At 38.1% G+C, this 24,857-nt stretch overlaps 1 protein-coding gene across 1 annotated transcript in view; it reads left to right on the top strand.

Moving 5' to 3' along the window:
• TPK1 (thiamin pyrophosphokinase 1) overlaps positions 1-24,857 on the top strand; it is a 190,160-nt gene that overhangs the window by 63,811 nt on the left and 101,492 nt on the right. Inside the window, exons 6-7 of the mRNA XM_014308281.2 lie at positions 3,835-3,930; positions 20,713-20,859. Of these exons, the coding sequence (XP_014163756.1) occupies positions 3,835-3,930; positions 20,713-20,859 (243 nt within the window). The remainder of the gene's footprint in view (positions 1-3,834; positions 3,931-20,712; positions 20,860-24,857) is intronic.

The raw sequence follows: 24,857 nt of genomic DNA, 5'->3' as shown, positions 1-24,857 counted from the left end.
CTATACATAAGCACATCTGTTTGAGTTTGATAGCTCGAAGTTGAGCCTCTGTGCTCAAGTATTGTTAAAGGACTGAACTGAATGCCACTGGTGCACCCACTGAGCACAGCCAGATACAGGCTTCAAAAGATAGTGTTAAATGGTTTGCCATAGGAAGACCTGGGAGATAGAGTATTCATTAGGATATTTTATGTATTCTGTTCTAATTATGTTCCCATACTCAGAAAGGTTACAGAAAGAAAAAAAAAATTACGTTCTCTTAATAAAAGATTAAAAAGAACATGGAAGAATGGGTAACTACACACTGCTGTCTACTAACACACAATGTCCTGTGGTGTGTAGCATTTCTAAAAATGGAGAAATGCCAGGATGTTCAGATTGACATTTCAGTGCCTGTCTGAATTCAGTGTCTGTCTGAATATATAGGGTTCAACAATCCTATTAAATGTGTCTGACACACTCCTTCTTTAGTAAAGTGCCTCCCATAGCTGCTATACTAAGACAGAACAGCGAAAGCCTCAAACTCTGTGTCTCATCCTATCATTCACCAAAGCTGTATCGTCATCAGATGAAATCTATTGTTTTCTTTCCTGCTGTGTGCTATTGATTTTTCTAACCTTTCCTAATGTTAAATTTGTTTGGCTTTTAAACTTTCTTACCAAAGGTTAATGTCATTAAGTTGAGCGGATATCTATAAAACTACATATGTTATTGCCTATCTTGCGTTGCTATACTGTCCTTTCATTAAACTCTGACTGCATTGGATAGCTCTGTCTTGAAGATTTTTGTCATTCCAGAATAATGCAGTGAAGGTTGAAAGGAACTGCATTACAATTGTCATCCAATTCTGTAGCATAAAATATTGGACTTGATATGTCAGGAGCAGCAGATTTATCTGAGGCTCTTATACCATCAGCGAACATGAACTGCACAGACATTAATTTCAACAAGACTGTAAAGAGGATGGAGGATCCAGTTCTGCTGCTTGCCCCTCCCCCTGTTCAATCTGACCATACCAGTCTCTTTGACATTGTGGCAAAAGGAGCAGCACTAAAATCTCTGCCAATTCTACAACTGGCTATCTGTTTCATGTGGAAGGAGAATGAGAAATCACAGTTTAATTTGAAGAAAGTGGTGGCTTTAATGGTAGCACTCTATCAACATTTTTTGATGTGATGATCTACAGCAGTACTTGTGTAAAGCATTAAAGGTACAGGCAGTGAGTAAACAACTCCAGGCACTTACAAGCACCAGCTCTTACTGTACTCACAGGTAATGCCTTTAATGAATAGTGCATCTGACATCCCACTCACATATTTACACTGCATTCCAGTGATATGTGTTTGCGGCCTTTTATTGTGAATTTGCACAGAAGACAGTAGCAGGGCTGAACATACGTTGTCTATGCATGGTGCAGCACAGTTTTCTCTGGGAGCAGAATGACCTTCAGTGCCCTCCAATAGCTATGCTGATGTTATCTTGCCTTGGTAGTGCCTTGCAGTTCCTCTAGAAGAATTTTTTTTGTCAGAGAACATCCTGAGATGCTAAGCAAGAATTAAACTTAAGAGAAATGTTTCTAGCAGTAGCATAAAATAATAACTCATAGTTTAAGGTGTTGTAGGCCAACATTAAAAAAAACAAAAACAAAAACAAACAAACAAACCAAAACACAAAAACACACACACACACACAAAAAAAAAAAAAAACAGACCAAAACAAAAAACCAGACACCTTGATATTTCCTATGTGGAAAGTAGAATTGCACCCTACCTTCTGCTGACAAACCTGCCTGTTCAAGATCAGGCTTGTTAATTTGTTAATGACTGCAGGAAGGAGTATTTTGCTGAGGGAGAGTGGGGATTAAATTTTTCATTCATAAATTGGTATCTATAAACCACTTACTTCTGCCAATGCTGTGAAGCCAAGGAATGGCCCTGGCAAAAGACAAAAGGCTTGACTTCTCTACTGCTAATTTAAGAGCTGGCAGCTGAGGTTGTGTCTTCTCCCATACTCAGCAGTAGCTGTCCCTGCCACTGATTTAGTCTTCATCTGTCATTTTCTCAACCTGCTCAGAGACTGTCTGAGAAATACTGAGGTCCTATCTGTTCATGGTTTCTCACAGCTTGGTCTCTCTGCCCACTATCAGTGCTGATACCGAGACTGTCTGAGAGCACCCCATTCTTAGTGAATGGGACACCTGTTCATTTAAAGTGGCTTTGATAAACAAGTTCCCTTCAGGAGTTTTCAGATCTGAGTTTTCCAGAGTGGGACTGAACAACCCTCTACCTTTCCTGGGCTCCCTGGGTGTCTCTGGCTGGTGTTGCCAAACTCACATGTTCATTACAGGCTCCAGATGGCCTGTGTCACATCTTCTCCTGCCAATTTTACATTTTTGGTCTTTTCTAGAGAAAAGTGAAGATATGGCAGCTCTTCAGATAGTTTTGTGCTTAGCACTGAGTGCAGAATCCACGTACCTTTTCCCTCACCACTTTGCGGGGGAAGCAGCATCACTTCTGCAACAGAGGTCTGATTACATGTGCTGTTGCAGCTACATGATGCTTCATCTTGGCAAGCCTATTATTACTACTTGAAAAAATATTTAGAGCAACATCAGGTCTCAGAAAGGCTGCTACTTTTGACCAGTTTTCTTTCAGAAGCTTTTGAGAAATGTAATAGAAAACCTGTTATTATCTTCTCACTTTTCTCTTCTACTTTATCCAATTCCCCTACTGTCTGATGACTTTATTTGGCTTTATATGCATTCTGGCTGTGTGGGAAAGCATTTCAGTGGTAGTGTATGTCTTCCTATTGGAGGTTTGTTACTTTGTTGCATGCAGTTCACTAAACTCTGTGCCTTCACTAATCTTGGAAATTTTGTCTTCTCTACCTTTATTTTTATCACCAAGGTAAAGGCAACTTTAGCATTTTCATGTTGGTTTTGTTGTTTGGGGTTTTTTCTGATGTAACAGAATAATGTACTTTATACACAGAGGCACACATACAAAGATTCTGTGTTCTGAATGCTTTTCTCTTATCAGTTGTTATTGTGTATAGCAGAAACATAAAATCTGTCAAGTAAGACAAAGCTAGGAGGCTTTTAAGGGAACCTTGAAGTAGTAGGAGAGGGAACTTCTAAATCCAATGTGTATGATTCTAGTTTTAATTCACAATGCTGTATTAGATATTTTTTATTCTTTAAACCTCTTTGAATAGTGACTTTATGAAGTAGATACACTCCACTTTTCCTGACTCAGCTTTTTATCAGAGGCTTAGAAATTGCCTTAGCTTTCAGTTAAGAAATCTGAACTCCTGCTCTTCTCTAACATGTTCTCAGCCATAATACCCCAGTGCAAGGAAATTGATGTTGAACCACTGCAAATTGACTGCAGTACAACTGCACTGTTTCTGGGGTGCTTGAACACTTTTGTGTGCCCACATTTATACAAGTTTGAATGTATGTAGCAGAGACACAATAGATGCAGCACCAGAGAGGACAGCCATTTTCCTGAAAATTACCAATCGCCCAGGGCTCACTACACCACAATTTGCCCATCCAGCAGACCACTGTAAAACATGCTTATCCAAACTCACAGATGTACTCAAATGGCTTTGAGTATATACTCCTGGACCTATCAAACTGCTGGTTCATAGTAACTAGTTCAACTGGGACTTACAGTTGGGCTCTGTAGGGGTCTTTTGCTTAATCCTGCATCTCCATGCAGAGACTCTGAGTGGTTGTCTGCAGTTAATTTTACCAAAGATGTCATTAGTTCTTAAATTTGAAAAATTACTGACTTTTTTTTCTCCCTCTCTGTTTTGTTGCTTCTTCACTAGGGATGTGAGTTAATTGAGACCATGAATCAGGACCTCACCGATTTCACCAAGTGCCTTCAAATACTCCAGAAAAAAATAGAGAAAAAGGGCCTTCAGGTAAAGACAACACTTTTTTTTTCTGTGTTTCTTAGTAATTACTCTTTTTCTCATTGTATTTAGGTTAATCTTTCAAGTTTGCACTGAAATGAAACTATTTTCTATAGCCTTGACATTCTGCAGTTTTGCCATAATTTACTGCACATTTGTAAGCATTGATGCTTCTGCTAAAAAGAATTACAAAGTGTGTCAATGAACAAGTGTTAGCTTTCTTAAAAGGCAGCTTGTATTGATTTCTGTTAATGAACTACCCAAAGTGCAGAAGGCTGTTGTGGCTGGTGTTCAAAGCAAGAGTTCCACTTTGGCATGTAAATATATTTTCAAGTCTTGGCACACTAAGTCTTGATGTTCATGTTCATTCCCCTTTCTCTCACCTTTCAAAGGTGAAATGGAGAGGGGAAATCTTGTCTTACCAACATTACGAATGGTAAGCAATACCTCCTTCTGCAAAATGTTCCCTTGGAATCAAAGGCAGACTTTGCAGAGCAACCAGTTCACTAAACTTAAAAGAAGCCATATGGAGTTGTCCATCTCTTTTCATAGGAAAGGCAAGGGAGTCAACATTCCCTCTCCCCTTCCACAGTTTAATTTTGGAGGCCCCCTTGTTTTGTCTCTGAGATGCACAGGTGAAATTCCTTGGGAATTTCAAGTGTGATGAGACGGCAGCAGATGAGCTCTTGGGATTGCTGCCCTTTCCTCTCCGTGGAACAGTCATTCATAAGAGCTGACCTCTCCCTTCTTCTCTTCATGTATGAGTGAAGAGAGGGAGCAGCTGCTGCATCCTTCACCCACAGTGAGGACAAGAGGCATGTAAGAAAATTAAAACAATAGCACAACATGGAAAGAGATGTGTAAACCTCTTTTCCCATTTTCATTGTAGCAGGATAAGAAAGTTGCCTGATTTCCTGAGATCACCATTCTCCAACAAAGCAGCAAGGGACTGAAATGCCAAGACCCTTCTCTCCTTCTTCCCTCCTCACTCCAGGCTGATAAAAAATTCACCAGTTTTTGCTTAAGCTGCTTTAAAACTTCTTGTTCTTCTAAAGACAATAAATGCCCATGGGACACTTTGGAGTGCTGTCACACAATGCCCATCTGCAATTGCATCTCAATACAATGCTGTTGTTCATCAGGGGCTTTTTTCCCCATCAGTATAGACAGAGATGGGATGGTTTCACCATACAGTTGTCTTACTGTCTGGCTGTGAGCCAGGAAACTTTTTATAAAACAGTTTATTTTCTTTACCCCTATAATTTATCATCACAAGAGCTCAGAGGTATGTCTTTGCATCTAGGACAGGAATGGTAATGAGTGCCATTGGAACAGATGAGCCACCTAAGCCTAGGATTTGTTTTGGATTTGGCAAGTAAGGTGCTTTCCTCTTAACAGAAATGCCCTTTCAATGAAGAAGAACTTAAACAGTTCTTGGATTCAGTTCAATCCCAGCTATTGCTAGAGAGCAATTTTTTTAAAGCTGTTACAAGAGGTTTTATGATGAATAATCAATGTGTGGTTAAAATAAGAGCAATGGGAATATGAGAGCTACAGCAGGTGTGTTTAAACAATAAGTAGTCTATTTTTACAAATTTGAGTTCTGTGATCGCTCTCACAGTAAAGCTGTGTTTAGTTGACTAAAGGATACCACATTGTGATCTTTGAGGATATTTTGTAAAGTACAAGCCTGAGTGTAATTGCAGTAATTGTGCAGTGTTCATGCCAATGTACTAAACCTAAGATTTCAGTTCAGTTATAATTGTATGCTGTTACATGTAAGAGATGTGCTTTAAATACAGTCTGAGTTTTCCAGAGGTGAAAGAAGTAACACAGATAAATTTTCTAAAACTAAGCACCATGTTCATTAAATGCTAGCTACTTCTTATTTGCTGTGCCTGTTCCATAAAACATAATAAGATGCTATCTTATTCATGCACTCTAGATAAAGCATAATGCGTTTCTACTTCTGCTCTTCTGCATCTTCTGACTAAGGAATTTGAAGAAGTCATTGACTCCACTTAGGGAGATAAAATGTGAAATTTAAGCAAATGTAACACTAAACTGTATCATAATTCTATAAATTATTAGTTCAGTTTCTAATTTGCCCTTTGTTCTGAAGCATTGGATGTAATTCTTTAGTAGGAGGTTTGGTGGTTCTTCAGAGTGTTCTGATGATGCAGAGTAACTTGATGTCTGGTCCCTGAATGACACAGAGATTGTGAGCACTTGCAAAATGCACTGGCCTCAGTTTATGCATGCAATCTCTTGGGTCTTCTGAAACTCTAGCCTCTTTAAATACCTACATTTGCACTTAATTTAGGTTTCTTTATGGGTAACATTCTGCCATAAAAAATGTCAGGTATGACAACAGACTGTTCCGGCCATAGACCAAAAATCTTTGAGGAGAATGCAAATATTTTCAGGGAAGACAGCTGCTGTTGAATTCTGTGGTGACCTGAGAGGTACACACAGCTGCGAGAAAAGGAAGTCCAGGGTCTGAAAATTAGAAGTGGATACAGAAGGGGTTCTTCATCTGCATTTGTGTTTTTTGACCTGAAGGACAAACTTGCATGTCACAAAGTGGAGTTATCTTCCTTCTGCAAAATGTCATAAAAGCTTTTTCTTTAGCAGAGAATATTAACTAAGGGGAATATGTCTTCCTGGTGCCAGAAAAAATAAGTTTGTCTCCAGTTTTGTTTTTGTTTTTTTCCCCTCTATTTAAAGCACTTGTCAAAGAGGAATAAGACAAAGAGACACTACAAATTTGTTTTCCTGTGATTTATAGTTGAAGTTACGAAAAAAGAAAGGTATCTCTTTAGTATCTTTAAAAAATTGATGCCACAGTCCTGCTGTGTTTGCTGCTATTTCTGGGTAGCAATATGTTAAGCTGGAAGTTAATTGCATTCAATGCATACCATGGATCCACAATCCCACAAGGTAGTTTGTCTGGATGAAATTCAAGTGTGAGTAGCTGAGGTGTTTAAAACAGGCCTCCCTCCATTGGTCAGAGAATAAATTAGCATTTACCTGCTATACTGAATGAATTAAAATTTCTGCTCTGATTTATCAGTCACCTCTATGGAAGTTCTATGTCATGGAGGTTTTTGAGCTCACTTGAACATATGCAGGTGATATTTTGTTCCAAAGGGGTTAGGTTTGTGTAATTTACTTTCCATGTCTCTGAGCCTTTATCCTCCTCCTTTTCTTTCTTCCTGTTCATCAAAATAGCTTTTGAAGAAGTAACTTTTGAATAGAGGAATAGCAGATTGAACGACAACCATGTCAAACAGCTTTCTTGGAGGTCAGCTGAGTGAGAATGCAGGTGAGGTAGACACTCAGTGCCTCTACTTGTAAAGAAGGATGCAAAAAAAGTTAGCTTAGATTTTTACTGGTAGTTAGTTTGATAAGAGCCTTAGAAATTTCTTTACCACAAGGAAATATGTAGCTAGAGTTGATGGTCAGCTGAGATGCAAATCAGGGAGGAAAAATACCTCATTAGTTTTTGAACTCCTTGCTCAACATAAAGAGCAAGAATTCTGTCTTCTGGAATAATTAGCCAAATTCATGACTGCTTTTTCCTTATATTTCAAATAAACACTCTTAGAATAGTTTCTGAATCCTCAGGGTAATTAATTTCTGATTTGCGCTGCATATTTTGGTTGCAAAGCCAAGTCATGCAGAAAGCAGCATTGCAGTCATTTTGTGAGATCTAAGTCACGTAATTATATGTATTTATAATTACATACTGCAGTGAATTTTAGAAAAGGCAGTACCCTTTATATGTGCAAGCCAGAATCAGTCTCAATCTTCCCTCTCTACAGCCCTAATTCATTTGTGAATTGCATTCTATTGGATGGGTGAAACAATGAAGTACCACCAGGAGAATCTGCCTCCTGAAGTTTCTTTCTAACCTAAAGGCTGTTAGATATTTTTCTTTCTCTTTCTACATGACTGTGAGTATGCATACACGCACATGCACGTGCAAGTATGTATATAAATGCACATCTTTTCTGGTAGTGTTCCTTCCTGGCCCTAATTGGTGCTTTTTAAATGTCTTAATAACTCTGTCTTTATTGCTGTTGTGTGTGTCTTTCACATTGTTTATGGGCTATTAGGTGTGCGCATTTTGCTTTACTGCTTTAATCACTATTTTATTCATTCTGTAGTTATGTGAGTACTTTCCTTTCTTCATTACAAGACCTTCAAATAAACTTATGCCTGTCTGGTACTACTTTCTGTTCTTAATTTTATCTCATCTTAACATAAGCTATTTCAAGAAACCAACTGAACAGGCAAAATGATAGGTAAGCTTACAATATCTCTTATTTAGGGATCAACAGATCTTGCATTAGAAGTGTATGCTGTTATATTTGATTTGCAGATTGGAAAGCAGAAGTACAAAAGCAATTTGTCCACAGCCTACCAGCATGCTAGCGGTATGGTTGGGAAAGATCCTCCAATTCCCAATATTCATCAAATGCTCTTTCAATAACAGCATCTCTGGTCTCAGCTTGTAGCAGCTCATGCCAGTGAGAACTGAAAGTGTGTTTATCAATTTTGCAGCCCTAAAAAGAATACTCATAATATAAAGATAGATTTAAGCCATTATCTTTATCTCAGAGTTACAAACTGTACTTTCCTTAACTGTTTCATCTAAAATACCATTTAGTCTTAAAACTAAGCTCTGGGACTTTTCATTTAGCTTTATTATCTTTTCTGCTTAAAAAAAGTTAAAGCAGCTCATTTGGTTATATGGGCTCAAGATATAAAAAATGAGTTTTATTGAAACCCACATGCCTTTTAGTGGTTTAATGTTAGTGTGTTTAAATTGATAAAAGCACCAGTGTCAGTATGAAAAAGGGAAAATATCCAAACCAACTCTTCCTAAAAACTCTTGGCAATAAAGGGATGCTCTACTAACATTTCCATTTTAAAATTAAACTTCAGAGGTTCAATCAGTCAGCAGTCTAGGGTATTAATTCTTTAAATTGAATGCAAGCCTTCTTCCCTTTCTACTTTTAAAAAAAGTGTCAAATCAGTCCATTTTCTTTTATGTTGAGAAAGGCTAAACAAGTTAGTGAAGTCCTGTGTTTATAAAGTGCCAAAGAGAAGACAGTGATGTTTATATATCACCTTCAGCTATGTAGTGTTCAAACACCTTACTAGGCCCTCTCTGGTTTGTCTTGTATATGAGGAAAAAAGGCCCTGAAGGAAAACCCAAAGTACCCTAAAACAAAAATCAGGCAATATTTTTAAAGAGAGTAATTTTTTACATAAAGATAAGTCCCACAGAGAAAGTGTATAATTCTTGCAAATACTGGGTTCTATTTGGTCTGGTTTTGGTTTTGGCTATCAGCTGAAGTTATTCCTGATGTGTGGCTTTTTTTTAGCAGCAAATGTATCAGTTTCATTTCCTGACTAAATCATAATTTTGCTACTCATGTTGGTAGCTGGTAATTTCAAGATGGAACACGACTTGTTTTCATTTCTGAAGACTTTTGGGTATCCAGAAGAGTAGTAGGAATGGCTCTTAAAGCAAAGGCGAGGAATGAGGATAGTCTATTACCAGGACTTGAGAACAGGAAAGTTACAAAAATGACAAAATAGTGGGGAGAATAGTGAGAGAATAGTGGGGAGAATAGTGGAGAATCCCAAAGCTGACATGAAGCTGAAATGTGAAGATTTTGTAAGAATCACAGAATCACAGAATGGTTTGGGTTAGAAGGGACCTTAAGGATCATTTAGTTCTAGCCCACAGCCACAGGCAGGGACATCTTCAGCTAGACCAGACTGCTCAGGGCCCCATCCAGCCTGGCCTGGAACACTTCCAAGGATGGGGCATCCATAACTTTTCTTTGGAAACAGTTCCAGTGCCTCACCACTGGACCTGAAGGACCATAAGGACACTGAAGCTTGTGGATTTATTGCCAAATCCTATATAGAAAGAGCTGAGAGTAAACCTGTTCTCTTTTGGTGGCACTACTGAGTTTTTCTTCTTAATGCTTCACAGGAGAATAAAAATGCAAATTAGATATATTTTAGGGGAAGTTAAATATGTGTAATGAAAAGGTTCTTATTCTGTCAAGTGCTGCATCAAAAGATTTTTCATGAGTTATTAATAGTAATCTTCTTCATAAACCTTTCCTGTCCAAAAGAAACAAATGAATCTGAAGTGTTTCCTGTTAATTCCACTTCTAAAATGCAGAATTTCATAATACTTCTCAACAGGAGTAAATCCCTCCTTTAGGGCATCAGACATATCCTTGAAGACCATTTTAACTCTTAAGGTCCAAGTCTACCTTCAAGGAATGAAGTATCTAATCCATCTTTCCCACTGATTAATTATTTTAATGCTTCCCATTGTAAAGGTATGACAAAATGTGTTTCTCATAATACAGGATATCAGAGTTTGCCAGTTCCCAAAGAGAAACCTTAATATCATGTAAAGTGTCTTCTCCTCTGTCTGTTCCTCTGTAGCTGTGAGTATCAAGACACACTGAGTATCTTTGCCTTCAAATAATTTTATGCAGTACGGGTGTCTGCAAGAACACAGTGCATCACATACCAAAAAATTTTCTTATGTAATCCTTGTATGCTCTACTGGGGCTTGTATTGGACCTATGATTATAATTTTTTTAAGATACAAACAGGGCAGGGATTCTGGGGAACACATTGATTTCAATTTGTTTGTTTAAAAAAGTTAAATCCCATATCAAGCTTTGGGGAGAGGAAGAACAAAGGGAAAAATACTGTTTATTTAGGCAGTTCAAGGGATTCAAGAGATCAAGGATATGCTCATTAACCAGACTGCAGAAGCTAATGAGGAAGCCAGCAACTGTTCTCTCAACTTAGTTGAAGGCTAAATATATTTGAAGCAGAAAGCGTGTGGTTACTACAGGCAATGTACTGTTCCCTTTGCAACCACCAATTTTGCTCTGTTTGTAACTTTCTCATAGGAGATGTGATTCTCCTCCTCCTTTCAGCCCCTTTTGCTTTGCAGGAGCACAGCTTCCCTGAGAGCAGCTACTGCTGATCTAACTGCCCCCATGCTGGGAAAGTGGTTGGGCTAAAAGGACATATCATTATCCTCAAAAGACTGTCATACTTGCATGGGCACAGTCGTGATCATGGATATTGTAGGGGGAGATCTTGAACAGCCATGTCTTTTGACACCAGGAAGTTTTTTGCAATACAAGGACTGAGACTTCAGTTTGTTGCCTGAGATTTTAATAAATAACTTGTTTGCCTTTTTTTTTTGCTTGACATGTGAATACTGTGGTGTTGTGAAATCTCCCATAAGTTACAACTGTTTTTATTAGATTCTGTTTAGTTAATGGAATGTAAGTTTATTGTTAAGCATATTAAGAAATTTGAGCTAGTATGATAATTTTTAACTGCAGATTATAATAGAGCATTTTTTACAACTCAAATTGGTTTATTTTTACTAAGTTGAGATGCCTGTCGAGAATGACAGGGTTTTTGGCTGTTGCAGAGATAGTTTCATAAAAACTTCTAGCAGTTTTCTACATTCCTGAGTGTAAGAAACACTGGCTTTAGAGAGCACACTTTCATAATTTCCTGAGCTGCAGTGATCTGGTCCTTAATGCAGAGGGTGAATCAGTCAAGAAATTAACTTTTCCTGTGGCTTCTTTTTTTATCCTATATTCATATAAATGGCTATTCAAATAACCTAAGTAATGTATATAAAAATTCTTCCTTACTGGTTTTGGATTATTTAGGGTATTTTTGCCATGACATATTCCCTCTTTTTATAATGTTCTTGTTTAGCCTTTGAACAGCCCAGAGAAACAGTGAAATTGTAATATTGGTTGTCACCCTGTTTTTTTAAGATTTTCTAAGCCTTCTGATGTTGACATTCTTGTAGTGAACTTTATCACACACTTTCTGTAAATAACCCATTGTTTTGTCTTCCTTTATGGAGGAGGAAAAAATTGATGGACTGTTGGTTTGTCCAGTGTGATTGGAGAGGTGTCACTGTCACCCTCCAATCCGCTGTCACTTTTGGAAATCTATAAATGTTGGAGTCAGAAAATAAACTACCTCTTTCTTCCTTCACCTTGAGAATGGTGGTGTGCTTGTGTTCTTCTGTGTCCTATAGTGACAATTGGTAAAAGCTTTTGAAGCGGTGGTGACTCTTCCTCTTCTTTTCTTTTCCTTTCCTTACCTAGAAAGGAGTATTGGCACAGAGGGGAGAGGAAGGTATTAAAACCACTGGAAAGTAAAAGTGTGTGGCTGTTGCTACACAGAAATGTTTTTGCCTGAGGCCTCATTGTTTTCTGCAATCCTTTGGCTTTTCCTGACATTTAACTCTGCACCTCTTTGCTGATATCAATGCTGTCCAAGAAGGGGCAGAGGGGTGTAGACTAACTTAACTCTTAACAAATATTGGGAAAATTAGGCAGCCTGCTTACATACGAAAGGCTCCTACAGTATTCCCACAGTAAATAACGCAGCTCAACAAAAGTAGGGACTGAAGGGTCTTCATAGCAGAGCTGCCCTAGCAACCACGCTTTGCTAGTTCTGATGCTTGAGCTATTCCTTATTAAATCACCTGCCTTTTACTTTGCTACTGACAGGGGATGGTCTCTTCAGCTTGACTAAAGAACCCATCAAGTTTCCCTTTTAAACAACTGAACAACTAAGTACTGAACAATTAAAGCTCAATATTTTCTGCAAATTAAATGTGAACATAAAATGTTTACAGCTTCACAAGCGCCTCCAGTTAAAGAAATCATGCTCCATTTCTTTTTAAGTGTGTGGCTAAATTTATACGGTCTAAAGGACAGTGTAGAAAAGTAAAATATATTCTGTAATTGCTCAGGCTATGTTTAACTTACCTGCTATAAATACTGAAACTATGCTGACGAGGAAAATTGACATCCAGATCATAATGTACTTCCTTCAGTATAAAAATATGTCCAGCTTCTTTGAAACAAATGTATAAATTCAAGACTTCTCTCTGCAAGTCTGCACTCCCTTAGGAAAAAAAATGTCATTGTGTACTGCCCAAGTATTCTGTGAAATCACTCAAAAGAGGAACCATTCCCAGAATGGGGCCTGAGAGACGCAGGACAAATTTTCCATCTTTAGTTTCAGGTCTTCTATTTGTCTCTAGAGTATGATAGGACAGGTTATTATCCCCTTGTTCATCATGAAGATTAATGTTCAGACCAGCTGAAAACATTACTGTTCTGTTGGGACCTATTGGGAGATCTTCAGACCTGTGTGAACCAGAGTTTAAACATTTTAAATAGCAGAGCTAACACCTCACCCTAGCTAGACATAAGTGCCTCAGGCTGTTATGTCCTCTGTGATGCTGCTGTGGGAGTGAAGGTCCTCCAAATCTCTGCCTTGCTTGTGACATCTTTTATACAGACTTCACGGCTAAATGTTACAGTGGGAAAGTGCAGTGCCTGAGCTATTACTTTTAACACAGATGAAACAAACAAAAAAAAAGTGTATCTCTGTGTGTATATATATATGTGTGTGTGTATATATATATATACACACTATATATATAAAAACTATTTTTATATACATAGTATATATGTATAGTATGTATATATAGTGTGTGTGTGTGTATATATATATGTATATATATATATAAATAAACTGTAGCAGAACATGATAAGGAAGGAGCAGCAGAGAGGAGCTGGTATGAACTGACCACAGTCCCCTGTTTCCCTATGCCACTCAGGGGAATGGTGAGATAGGGGAGTAAGGAATGACGGAGTGAAGCTGGGCCTGTCAAAAAGATGGGTGATGGAAAGGTGGGTTTAGTTCTGTCCTTTTTTTTCCTCTCTAATTTGATTTTTAATTGGCAGTAAATTAAATTAATTTTCCCCGAGTAAAGTCTGTTTTGCCTGTGATGGTAATTGATAATTAACAATTTCCCTGTCCTCGTCCTGACCCATGAGCTTTCTCATCTCATTTTCTCACCCTGTCCTGTTGAGGAGAGGGAGTGAGAGAGGCTGGGTGAATGCCAGGCAGCCAGCTGAGATTAAGCCACCACAGAGCTGTAAGGGAAATCAAAGGGAAGTTGTCAGGGCTCATGGAGATGTGCAAAGGTGCACACACTCTCACTCATACAGGATATAGATCATGTTTGTGGCCAGCAGGCAGAACTTCAGTGCCTGATCCATCAGGTCCTGAGTAGCTAGGGACCTTCCTGTACAAGACACTGCCAAGCAGGCTGCAGCAGGAGCCACAGCCCAGGGCAAGGCTCCCTGGTTTGGATCATGATTTATATCCACTGGGGGAAGACTAGAGGCTTTGAAGAGAGGCTCTTTGCAACAATGAGCCTCTTGCCTGTGCCGCGTCCTTCCCACCTGCTGATGCTGCGGGACTGGGTTAACCTCCAGCACGGGCTGCAGGCTGGCTCTTGTTGAGGGTGTGGTATCCTCAGGGAATAAGGCATCAGCACAGGGGGTGGGGCCCTGCTGGCTGAGAAGCAGGGGCTTGTGCTTGTGTTGTCCTGCGGATCTCGTGACAGCGTGGAAATGTATTGCAAGGACAGGGAGGAAGGCTACTATGGTAAAGACTGAGAGCCAGAGTTAAGAGAAATGTGGGATACAAAGCTCACAATGAACAGATTCTCTTGAAGAAGATTTTTTTCCTTTCTTGAATTGTTCATTGATGGGAGTTTGTAGTTATTTTCTTATTTTAACTCCTGGAGGCAGGATTCAGAATGAATAAAACCACAGCATGTGCCAAACACAGCTTTTGGCACTGGAATTAAGTGGCTATTAGATCATGGAAGATATTTGCTAGACCATTTTAGTATGATCTTTCAAGAGCCTTTTGCATTGCTCCTAATACAAATCCTGGACTTCCTTTCTTAGGGATATGACAGTTTAGTTATTGATTTCACATTTCCATGGTGGTGATACCACAGAGCACACTGTGGATTACAGCAGTTGAGTTATGGGAAGAGAAAGGCTAGCTTGTGAATGTTTTTTAATACTCTTTTAAAAGATGAGAAGATTTTATGATTTTTCAGAAGACAAGTGATTGATAGTCCTGGAATCCTTGTTCATTCACAAAAGAAATGTGTATGGATCAAAACTAGCACACATTTTCCTCCAAAGCATCAGTAAACGTTGCTTGAAGAGTTGTAGTGCTTTTACCTACTCAGCACAGCATGGTAGCAGTCAGGAGTACAGACAAACCCTTCACCGAAAAATCTTACAAACCCTTCACCAGAAAATCTTAAGCAATAAGTAATTCCACTGATCCTGACTTCCCACACAGAAAGAATTTTAGAGCTTCGCTCCAGTTGACCAGCAGTAGCAGAGCAGGAGTTGTTGGTGTCCCCTCTCTACCTCGGGCGCAGCGAGCATTGTTTGACCAAGGTCAGACACAAATATTCAGCATGAAAGCAGGAAGTCAAATTCAGATTGCTTGGAATCCAGCAGTTCACAAGGATTTTGTTGATTAGGTTTCTTTAAGTAATAAAGAATTAAGTCAATGGTTATGAAATTCATGTACCACAAAACTAATGCTGGTTTATGTTATATACACTCTCAGACATTCCATTTACCTGCAAAAGAGGGCAAAACCAAAGCTTCATTTTTTTGAAATGAAATAGTTATTCAACCAGAGAAGTAAACACAAATCGATAGTAAAACCAACCTTAAAAATGTTTCCAGCAACTCAAGTCTGTTTCTAGATTTTGAGATTATTTTTCTCATTTTCATCTTACCATCATACATGTTTCTTGCTTTAAGCAGACAAATGCAATCTGTTTGCATGCTTATTGTCATTACCAGAGAGAATTAACCTCTTATTCGAATAAAAAGCATTACCAATAGAGAAAGCACTTGGGTGAAACTGTAAGAAAATGACGATAAAAAACAAGAAATGCTTTGTGAGGGAGCTGGAACAATATAATATATAGATTAGTGGAGTCAGTGAGGTGAGGATGAAGCTGATTGAAGGTTATCATCTCAGGTACACAGGATGGTAACCTTTGACTGAGAGCTTTTGTTCCCAAAAAGAGTCACATGGCTGAAGCAACAATAAAATTCTGGCTAAAGTAAAGAGAATTCTACCTGAGCAAAGTTCAGATGCTGCTGTGTGGTTCAGCATCTCATTTCTACAGAAATGAATGCCATACCTTTTATGTAAAACACTGAGCTGGGGAGCCAGTACATTGTCCACTCAAGCGAACAATATATTGCTACATATTTAACATTGGATTGTGGGATTTTAGTAGTCCATGAAATTTACATTGCAATTTTGAGGATCATATAAAAAATTACTTATGTGGCCAGCACTAGAGCTCTGGCACAGGCTACGGGCAAATGAGTTAAAATCTACTCTGGCCCATTTGTTATGGAGGGAAGTGCTTGGTGTGTTTCTAAGTCTTTGGTACTGAAGCTGATGCAAGGACCAGAAAATAATTTAAACCACATCCTGAGCTGACAAATTGCCCTATGAAGAAGAAAATGCTTTTCTTGTAAACTGCCCAAAATTGATGAAGTGACAAACCAATAAAGCAATAATAAATGTGACATTCACACTATGACTTAATTGTTTGTTTTTCAACATAAGATATATGTATATATATTTTTTTTCAGCATATAACAAACTTCCAACATGCAATGCATATTACTACAATAATTTTGTTTTCTATGTAATATTCCTTTAAAAATTAAATTAAAGGAGTCATGTTATGAGTTCTAGGAAATGAAGAAAGGCTGTGGAGATGAAAGGATTTTAGTGAAGTGAGAAGGTGCTAATAGCCCACTATGTTCCAATCAGATGCCTAACCTGAAATTGGCATACTAATACCTTGGATATCAGCAATTGGTGGTCTCAGAGCAGGGGGAGGTTTAGTCATGACTCCAGAGCTTTTACAAGGTCTCACTTACTCTTGCCTTCTTTTTTTCCTTTTAGGGGAGATCTTCTTTGCAGTTCATTCAGTGCTGCTGGTAGTTGTTAGTAAATTTGTTTCCTTTCATCTGCCCACCTCCCTGAGACTTAGGCATTTTTGTTTGCAAGTTGTCTGGCTGAAAGTGAACTTGTGGGGAAGAAAGTCCTTTGAGTTGTCTGTCCTCTCCCTGGGGAGAGGATTTCTTATCAGAGATAATGAGCCTGGTTTTGAAAAGAGCGTGCATCATTTACTGTCAGTTTGAGCGTTGGACTTCACTCTTACAAGTCATGGTGATGCTGACATTGCAAAGCTAGGTATTTCTCTCTTTTCAGCCACTCCAGGCAGTTCCCAGCTTCCTGTGTCCTTAAATGCATGTTCCTCAGTCATAAAGTGAAAATCTTCTTTATATGTAGCCCGTTTATACTAAAAAGAGGAATATCAGCTGGGCAAGCTTTGACGGTGTCTAATTTAGCAAGCCTGCAAAGAGTTTACAGCAGGTTGTCCATTTCAATAATCTCTGTGAGTGGAAGCAGGAACCTGAGCAACTTCATTCTGATGTGGTGAGAGCCTCAGCTCCCCTTGGTTACTGCACCCTCTAAATTACAGTTTGCAGGAGAACAAAAAGATACCTCCCTGAATTGCCAGCATAAAGTTTTACTCTGTGCTTTCCTTCTCCTTTTAACTGTCCTGCTCTTTGATAGTGACTTCTAAAACTTTCTCAAGACATACTAACATATGCATGCATCTTTTAAAGATGACTGGATTCTACCCTTAGATCTTTAACTATTTCTAAGTTAAAGCTTGATAGCCTTTAAAGATACTGTGCATTTAATTCAGATTATAGATAGCCCAAGAGAATGTGCCTGCAATGATATAAGCTGTTCTCTGAAGTTATTTATGATTTTATGTCCTTTTTTCCAGGAAATGAATGACACAGTGTGAAAACAAATTGTGTAAGGGGACTGGTGATGGGACATTTAAGTGAAGCATGGACATTTCAATTGAAGTACAGCGTGTTAGTCAAATGTTGCCTGCTGGGCTCATTAGCAGTAACAGGATTAATTCTGTAGCTTGTGGTATGCAGGAAATCATAGTGCAAAAATGAATGGCCTTTCTTCTCTGTAGTGTGGGAATATCTGAATGTACCAGTCCTTGGATATTCACTTTGTCTTAGGTTCTAGAATGACACAGAGTTGTGTACATGCTTTCATGGCACATCCATTTTCTTAAGTTCTTGGCAGAGTGACAAGAGCAGTGATTGCAGAGAAGGAACTGATTGTTTTGTTAGTTTGTGATTTTTGTGTTGTGTTTTTTAGGTTGTTTTTTTTTAGCAGAGGTGATAGCTTTAGAATGAAAAGGTTCTTGAGGTTTTGGCTGCACTTAGCCTTTTTGTGGTTTTTTTTCAATAAACAAAGTATGAATGCCTAGACCTTCAAATAAAAGCTCTGAAAGTCCTGCGATGTCTGGATTCCTGTCAATTGTCATAGAAGTGCAGAATTTAGTTTTTCTCTCTGTCTGTTCCTCTCATACTCCAGCTGGATTTGTTTGCATACCTGCCACATGCTTATTTTTCATTTTCACAATCCATGCAAACCCTAAATAATATATACATTCCCCTTTCAGATATCTTTATTATCCTTCTCCCAACACAACTCAACCCCATACCTCTGATTTATGAATGCCTTTTCAACATGCCTCTACTCCATGCTATATTGGTTTTATTTTCTTCCTTTTTGGTAACCAATCCACAAGACTGCACTGTTCCAACTGAATAAGGAGTAAGACTTTGAGCAGGATTCTGTATTACTTAAAAATATAAGAAGTGGGTTTTTTGCTACATTTTTCTTCAACTTGCAGTTCTCTGGCAGTCTCTGCCGCAGAACTCTGAGGTTCTGTGAACTTCATAACTTGAGCTGGGTACTGTACTTCATGGGAAGCACATGTGTGGTAATAACAAAAAAGGGTTTAGAAAGGAAAGAAGACACCTCTAGAGTGTTATTGCATCATTTCAATTCCAAGTCAAAGGAACTCTCTTTTTCCTTCATTCCTACCTTTTATATTGGTACCAACCATCAAAGCCAGAAAAAAGGTGTTCATGTATGGTGAGGCATATATACACCAAGAAACTATACAGTAGCTGCTTGGTTTCTTGAAGACTAATCTAGACTAATATTTGAGCTCCAGTCCCATTGCTTAGAAGAAAAACAATGCTGATCAGAAAAACAAAGGATCAGATTCTGATCTTTTCACTGTGGTTCCAGGTTAGTAAATCTGATTTTCTCCATGGCCTCTTTTGGGAAAGGAGAGGAGCATTTTACTGCTGGCTGTCTGGTAGGGAGCTGATGGGTGTTGGTGGGTCATATTAGTAGTATTATTTTCAGAGAATCAATCCACCCTTTTAACTCACAGTCATCACCAGTTGAACAAAAGCAGTTTGTTTCTAAAGTGGAATCAATAAAAGGGAAAATATATTATGGTTTTATGGCTTAGCTGGGAACACATGCTTTTTACCTTTTGCTATTTTGTCTTCTGTTTAGGGGTAGGTTTTCTTACCATCCCTATTCTCTTGGTTGTACATTAGGTCTGTGTGATCAGTAATCTGCACAGAAAATACGTGCTGTCAGCAGTACAAGGAAAGGTTTTTTTGTTGCAGGGTTTGCTGCTAGTGTAATGTGTTATATTGATCCACTCTGGCCTCTGAAGAATTTTCCAGGTGGTGATGAGAAAGATGGTATATCTCCTCAAGACCTTAATTTCCATGCAAAACAATATTCAACAGAATCATAAAGCCCTAGACCTGGTAATAAAAATAGAAGCTGATGCTATTAATACATCATTCCAGATACACAGAGCACCATTATGTGGCTCTTGGGTTGAGTAAAATTTCATTTAATCACAGAAACCATAGACTTAAGCTCTCTACAGTTGGCAACTTAACCAGATGGCCATTGTCATAGTAGCTTCTAAAGACTTCAGAGCTGCAATGTCTCAGGGCCCTAGATATGACTTAGCATTAGCTTTTTAAAATACAGTTGCTGAACATAACTGATCTACATTATGGAAGTAATAATAATAATACTTTGCACTCAGTGACCTTTTATTTAAGTACCTAAAAGTTCATAACCAAGCCTTTTGAATACTACTTTTCTGCTTATAGGAAATGAAGTGTTCAGAGTCTGGAACATCTGTGTGAGAGAATTGAGCAGGAGCAGTCCAATTCCATGGCATATTGCAAGCAGTCCAGAGGTGTCTTCTGTGTGACTGGGATGGGAGAGTGCTCCTGAGGCTGTCTGTCCCTGACAGCTGGGAGGTGATGTCCTAGTCACTTGGGGCAGAACTTTCCATACGGTGCTACTTTTAATCTTGAGCAGAACCAGCCTTTGAGTGGTATTGCTTGTACATTGAAATGCTGTATGGCAGCAATGAGAATGGCACATAATGGCCTAACCTGATCTTTCCTTTATTTGCTCTGTGAACTGTGAGTATAATAATGAAATGATGCAAAGAACTGGGGATTCTGTGGCTCGGATATGCCATGCTTACCCAAGGAGCTTCAGTGTGGAATGATATATCCTAGACTCTATATATTCAGGACAGACAGGCTAGTACCTTCAAAGACTGGCCTGTATTTCAGGGAGAATGGTTATGTCCTTTTAAAAAGTGCCACATGTTGGCCATGGATTTATGATGCTTTAATACTCAGCTTAAAAATCTCATAATGGTATTTATCAGTAATGGGAGTAAATAACTGTATTTGACATTTTCTTTTCTATAGTCAGTAGTTTTGGATTTTTTCCTTTTTTTTTTCCTCAAACTGATTTTATTGTGGATTTTCAGCATCCAAAGACCATTCCTGAAACTTTTCTTGTGAGTCTTTTTGTTCTGTCTTTTAGGTCGATGTGATTGTGGCTCTGGGTGGACTTGGAGGACGCTTTGACCAAACAATGGCATCGGTGGAAACGCTTTTTCACGCAACAAATATCACTCCTTCTCCAGTGATAGTTATCCAGGAGTGCTCGCTGATTTACCTGCTTCAACCTGTAAGTGTTGTGAAAAGTTACTTTGTCATAAAACTGACCTCCCACCCACACTGACACCATAGGTCTTGTACCATTAAATGCTCATTTTATCCGTTGTGTTCTGTAGGGTCAGAGCTGAAATATAAAATACATTGCAGGCAAGTGGACAGCAAATTATGGGCTCTGAATTCCTCCTTTGGAAAAGATGATGTTTAATTTGTTCACAATAAACTTGTTTAAAAGGGGAGAAACAAGAAAACCAGAAAGTATGAAAATGGAATTGGGTAAATATAGAATATTGATTATAAATGGGGAAAAAATTAATATTTTAAATTAGATTCCAGTAAGTCTAAATTTAGCACACATGCCTTTTGCATGTTGAGTAGCAATATGGATGTCTTCAATAAGAGGAACAAAGAAAAGATGTGAGAGGACTTATGAGGGAGTTTCTGCCATACACATCAGGCAGAGCTCCCATGTCGTCTGAGTGGCACAGTTCATTATGATGGGAGTCCATCTAGTATTAACGAGGGAATTTATTTAAGATGTGTTATTTCTGTGGATTTTCAGATCTGTTATTGCATTTATTGATTCATAAAACAACACACAGAAAATATCTTACTGATCTTCTGCTTCTGAGATTTAAATTAAAGACAAATCTAAACATCAAACACTGTTCTCTAACAGTGATTCATTTATTTTTTTGAAAATATGTTTTCCCCCTGGCAAGGTTTCTAAAAGCTTACCTAACTTTCGCAGTTTGTCTTGGAAAGCTTATTCTATTAAAATAAATAACATTCACAGGTAAATTTGACACAACCTCGCACCTTGAAGACGTGTTTCAGTGTAATTTGAGAAAAGCATTAATGAAGTTCCATGAGATTATAGATTTAAAGCCACAGGGGCAGGTGCTCTATTAACAGTTTGAAGCACTGTGTCTGCAGGAAAGGTAGTAGGCACGGGAGCTCTTTTGCCAGTATGATGAGGAATTACTCTGATCATTCGTTGCACAACTAAATAGATGGAGGCAGCAGAGTGAGAGGGAAAGAGAAATAAAGGGTAACTGTGATTAAAATGTAAAAGTCAGGAGTAGCTTGCTTGTAATTGATCTGCGAGTGCAGTACTTTGCTGACAACTGTAAATTTCTTTTAGGGTGTTTTTAAGAACATGTTGAAGAGCTGAAATAAAGTGGACAATTTCTAGTTTAGCTTACAAAACTCTTGCTAAGACTGGAAAGATTTATAATTATTTTCATTCATCTTTTCCATAAGCAGCTTTAAAATGCAATGCCTAAGGTTGCTTTCATGAGTCTTCCATGAATAATTAAAGCCTTTACAACTTGAAAAAAATAACATGATCTGCGCATTTAAAATAGAAATGGGAGGTTGCTAATTGTTTTGCTTTCTGGAAACTTCTTTGTTCTATTTTTAATAATGCTGTACAAAAAGCTTTTAATTTTTTTTTTTGTGGATGGGCAAAGTTCCACAGTAAACTTCAGGCTGTTTCTAGCATACAGAAATAAGGGGCAGATATAGGGGCAGGCCATTTAATCAACCTTAGTGCTAACTTTGACACAAAATAGCTTTTTGTTGTTGGTTTAAACTTGTCGCTGTTGGCATTTTCAGTCAAGCGTTGTGGATAATAGCAGATAATAACATTAATCCTGCACAGTTGATAGTTGTTTCTCTTTTAAAAAGTGAGTAGTTCATAAACTGAGAGAAACAAGGATCCTACGTTTGGAAGTACTCTCATTTTTGGTTGGTTTTGGTTTTGGGTTTTGTTTTTATTTTTGGGGGAGGGTGTGCGGGGTTGAGGGGGTTTTTTTTGTTTTTTTTTTAATGGGGTTCAGCTTGATATTTTGCTCTTCCAAAAAGCCCCAATCATGACATTCTCTCTTTTCCCTCTCTTCTCTTTGTAATTTAAAATCAAGGTAGGAGGGAGTTTAACACAGTGGGAGACCCACTGACTGTTCAAAATGCAAGTCTGGAAACTGTGCAATAAATGAAGCAAGCTTTTGAGATTCAAATGCTGATGCAAATTATAAAGTTGAGAGCATGCTGCTTTTTCTATGAATGTAGAGTGAAAACATTTCTATAAATGTAGAAGAGAAACTCTCTCTCTTGGGAAGAAGAATCTGATCTTTATTGGATTCTTTGGATAAAATATATGAGCAAAACATAATTATGGTTTTGTTTGCAAATAATGTTAGCCTTTGGTTCGTTGTAGCAGGAGAGTGATTTTCTGTCATGTGTACCTAGGCAGAGTCTAAAGTATCGGGATGCAGCACATAGACTGGTAATTCCTTAGGAGCCCTAGGAAGGATATCAACGGAAGTACAAGTCAAGCTACTGAATTTATAGCTACCAGTGCAGAAACTGAGAGGAGGATGGTGTGAGTAGATATCTAAAGCCACCAAAAGTCTATTAATTGTTTGAAAGAGACAGATTTCACATTGTTGCAATGTTAGTGTAGAAGGTTATGGTAGAAGAAATACATCAATACTTAACACACTTGTAAAGGGTCCACAGCATTGCAGGAAGCATTTTGGACTTGCTAAAAGACTTCAGGGTTGGAAGAGGAAGACAGCAAGGACAATGCCTGATTTGGGATCCAGTGCAGACTACCAGGCAAGGTGGACCAGGTAAACAATGCCTTTTTTCATCAGCCAGTGGCATTATCCAAGTGCTGAATCCAAGTACATTATCCAAGTAATTAGAACTTTGAGTATTGAGGCATTTCTTGGGAAATAGACAGACAGTGCAAGTGTTTGAAATATATAGATAAAAATATTTTCACATGGAAAGCAAAGAAAACCACAGGGAAGTAAACTCTCTTGTGTTTATTTCTGACCTTTAAGGATGAGCTCCTGTAAGGAAAAGAGGAAAAACATGGGAATAATTACATCCCATAAATACCTGTCTACATGATCTCTATGGAGAAGCTGGGTGGAAGGCTGAAATTTAGATATATAGATTGTAAGTATGTAAATTTAGATAAATTAATTCCAATATATGTCAAACCACTTTGAGCAATATTAATAAAATATTGAAGAAAAGAAAGCAGGCATGAAATGAGTTGCACCTATGGAAGGACCCACACAATGAGAACATAGTTTGTAGCTACAGAATTTATAAATTGACAATGAAAGATTTTCTTTTGTCTGAATGGGAAAGGAAAACTAATGACAAGCAGCCTAAATGAGCACATTTGCTCTGTCTTCACTAAAGCAAAATATTCCTTTGAGCAGATAACCAGTACAGTTAAAATCAGTGCCAAAGTCTGAGGAATTTAAATTGCTTCAGAGAAAAAGCAAATAAAAGATTGAGCTGCCTTTGATTCTGCCAACTCCAAGGGCTGTTGTTTTTTGTGTGCCATGCAACACTAATTAGGATAGGAGTCAGAAATAGGGAAACTTTGTAAGAATTCTAGGATGTGATGCTCGTTGTGAAGCATTTCCTTATCTGATGATTGGAGTTTGAAAAAAATAAAAAAGAAAAAAAATGTACCTGTGTACTGAATAGATGTCATATTTCATTCTGTAGTGGGGGAAGGAGGAAAGCTTGAATTTTTAATAAGGTGTAATCAGTCTTTATAAGCAGGATATTTTATGCAAGAGTTCATACATTTTATGTTAGAAATTTGGTAATATCAATTACCATTAGACTATACCCTGGCTGAAGCACATAATTCCCTTAGAGTCATGTTTATCATGCTAGCCATGCTCAGTATGAATGGCTTAAGGTTTCACATACATACTTTCTCATTTTCTGGTTGTGTGCTTCTCAGGAGTACAGAAACATTAGCTTCTGTACACTGAGCATAAATTATCTTTTATCTGTGAGTTTTATGGCAGTTTGTAATACAAGGTAATAGGATTTATGACCAAGAAATGAGAAGATGTCCAAGAGTTAATGAGGCCTGTCTTTTACATATACTGAGCAGTTCAGTTTTCCCCACACAGGATTCCAGCCCTAGGATGTAGAGGAGAATTGCTGCCTACACATGAAAATGCATTACAG

Source organism: Geospiza fortis, unplaced genomic scaffold (assembly GCF_000277835.1).
Source record: "Geospiza fortis unplaced genomic scaffold, GeoFor_1.0 scaffold120, whole genome shotgun sequence".
NCBI classification, from domain to species: Eukaryota; Metazoa; Chordata; class Aves; order Passeriformes; family Thraupidae; genus Geospiza; species Geospiza fortis.
The sequence above is the reverse complement of the archived record's forward strand: the minus strand, read 5'-3'. Positions and strand labels throughout refer to the sequence as shown.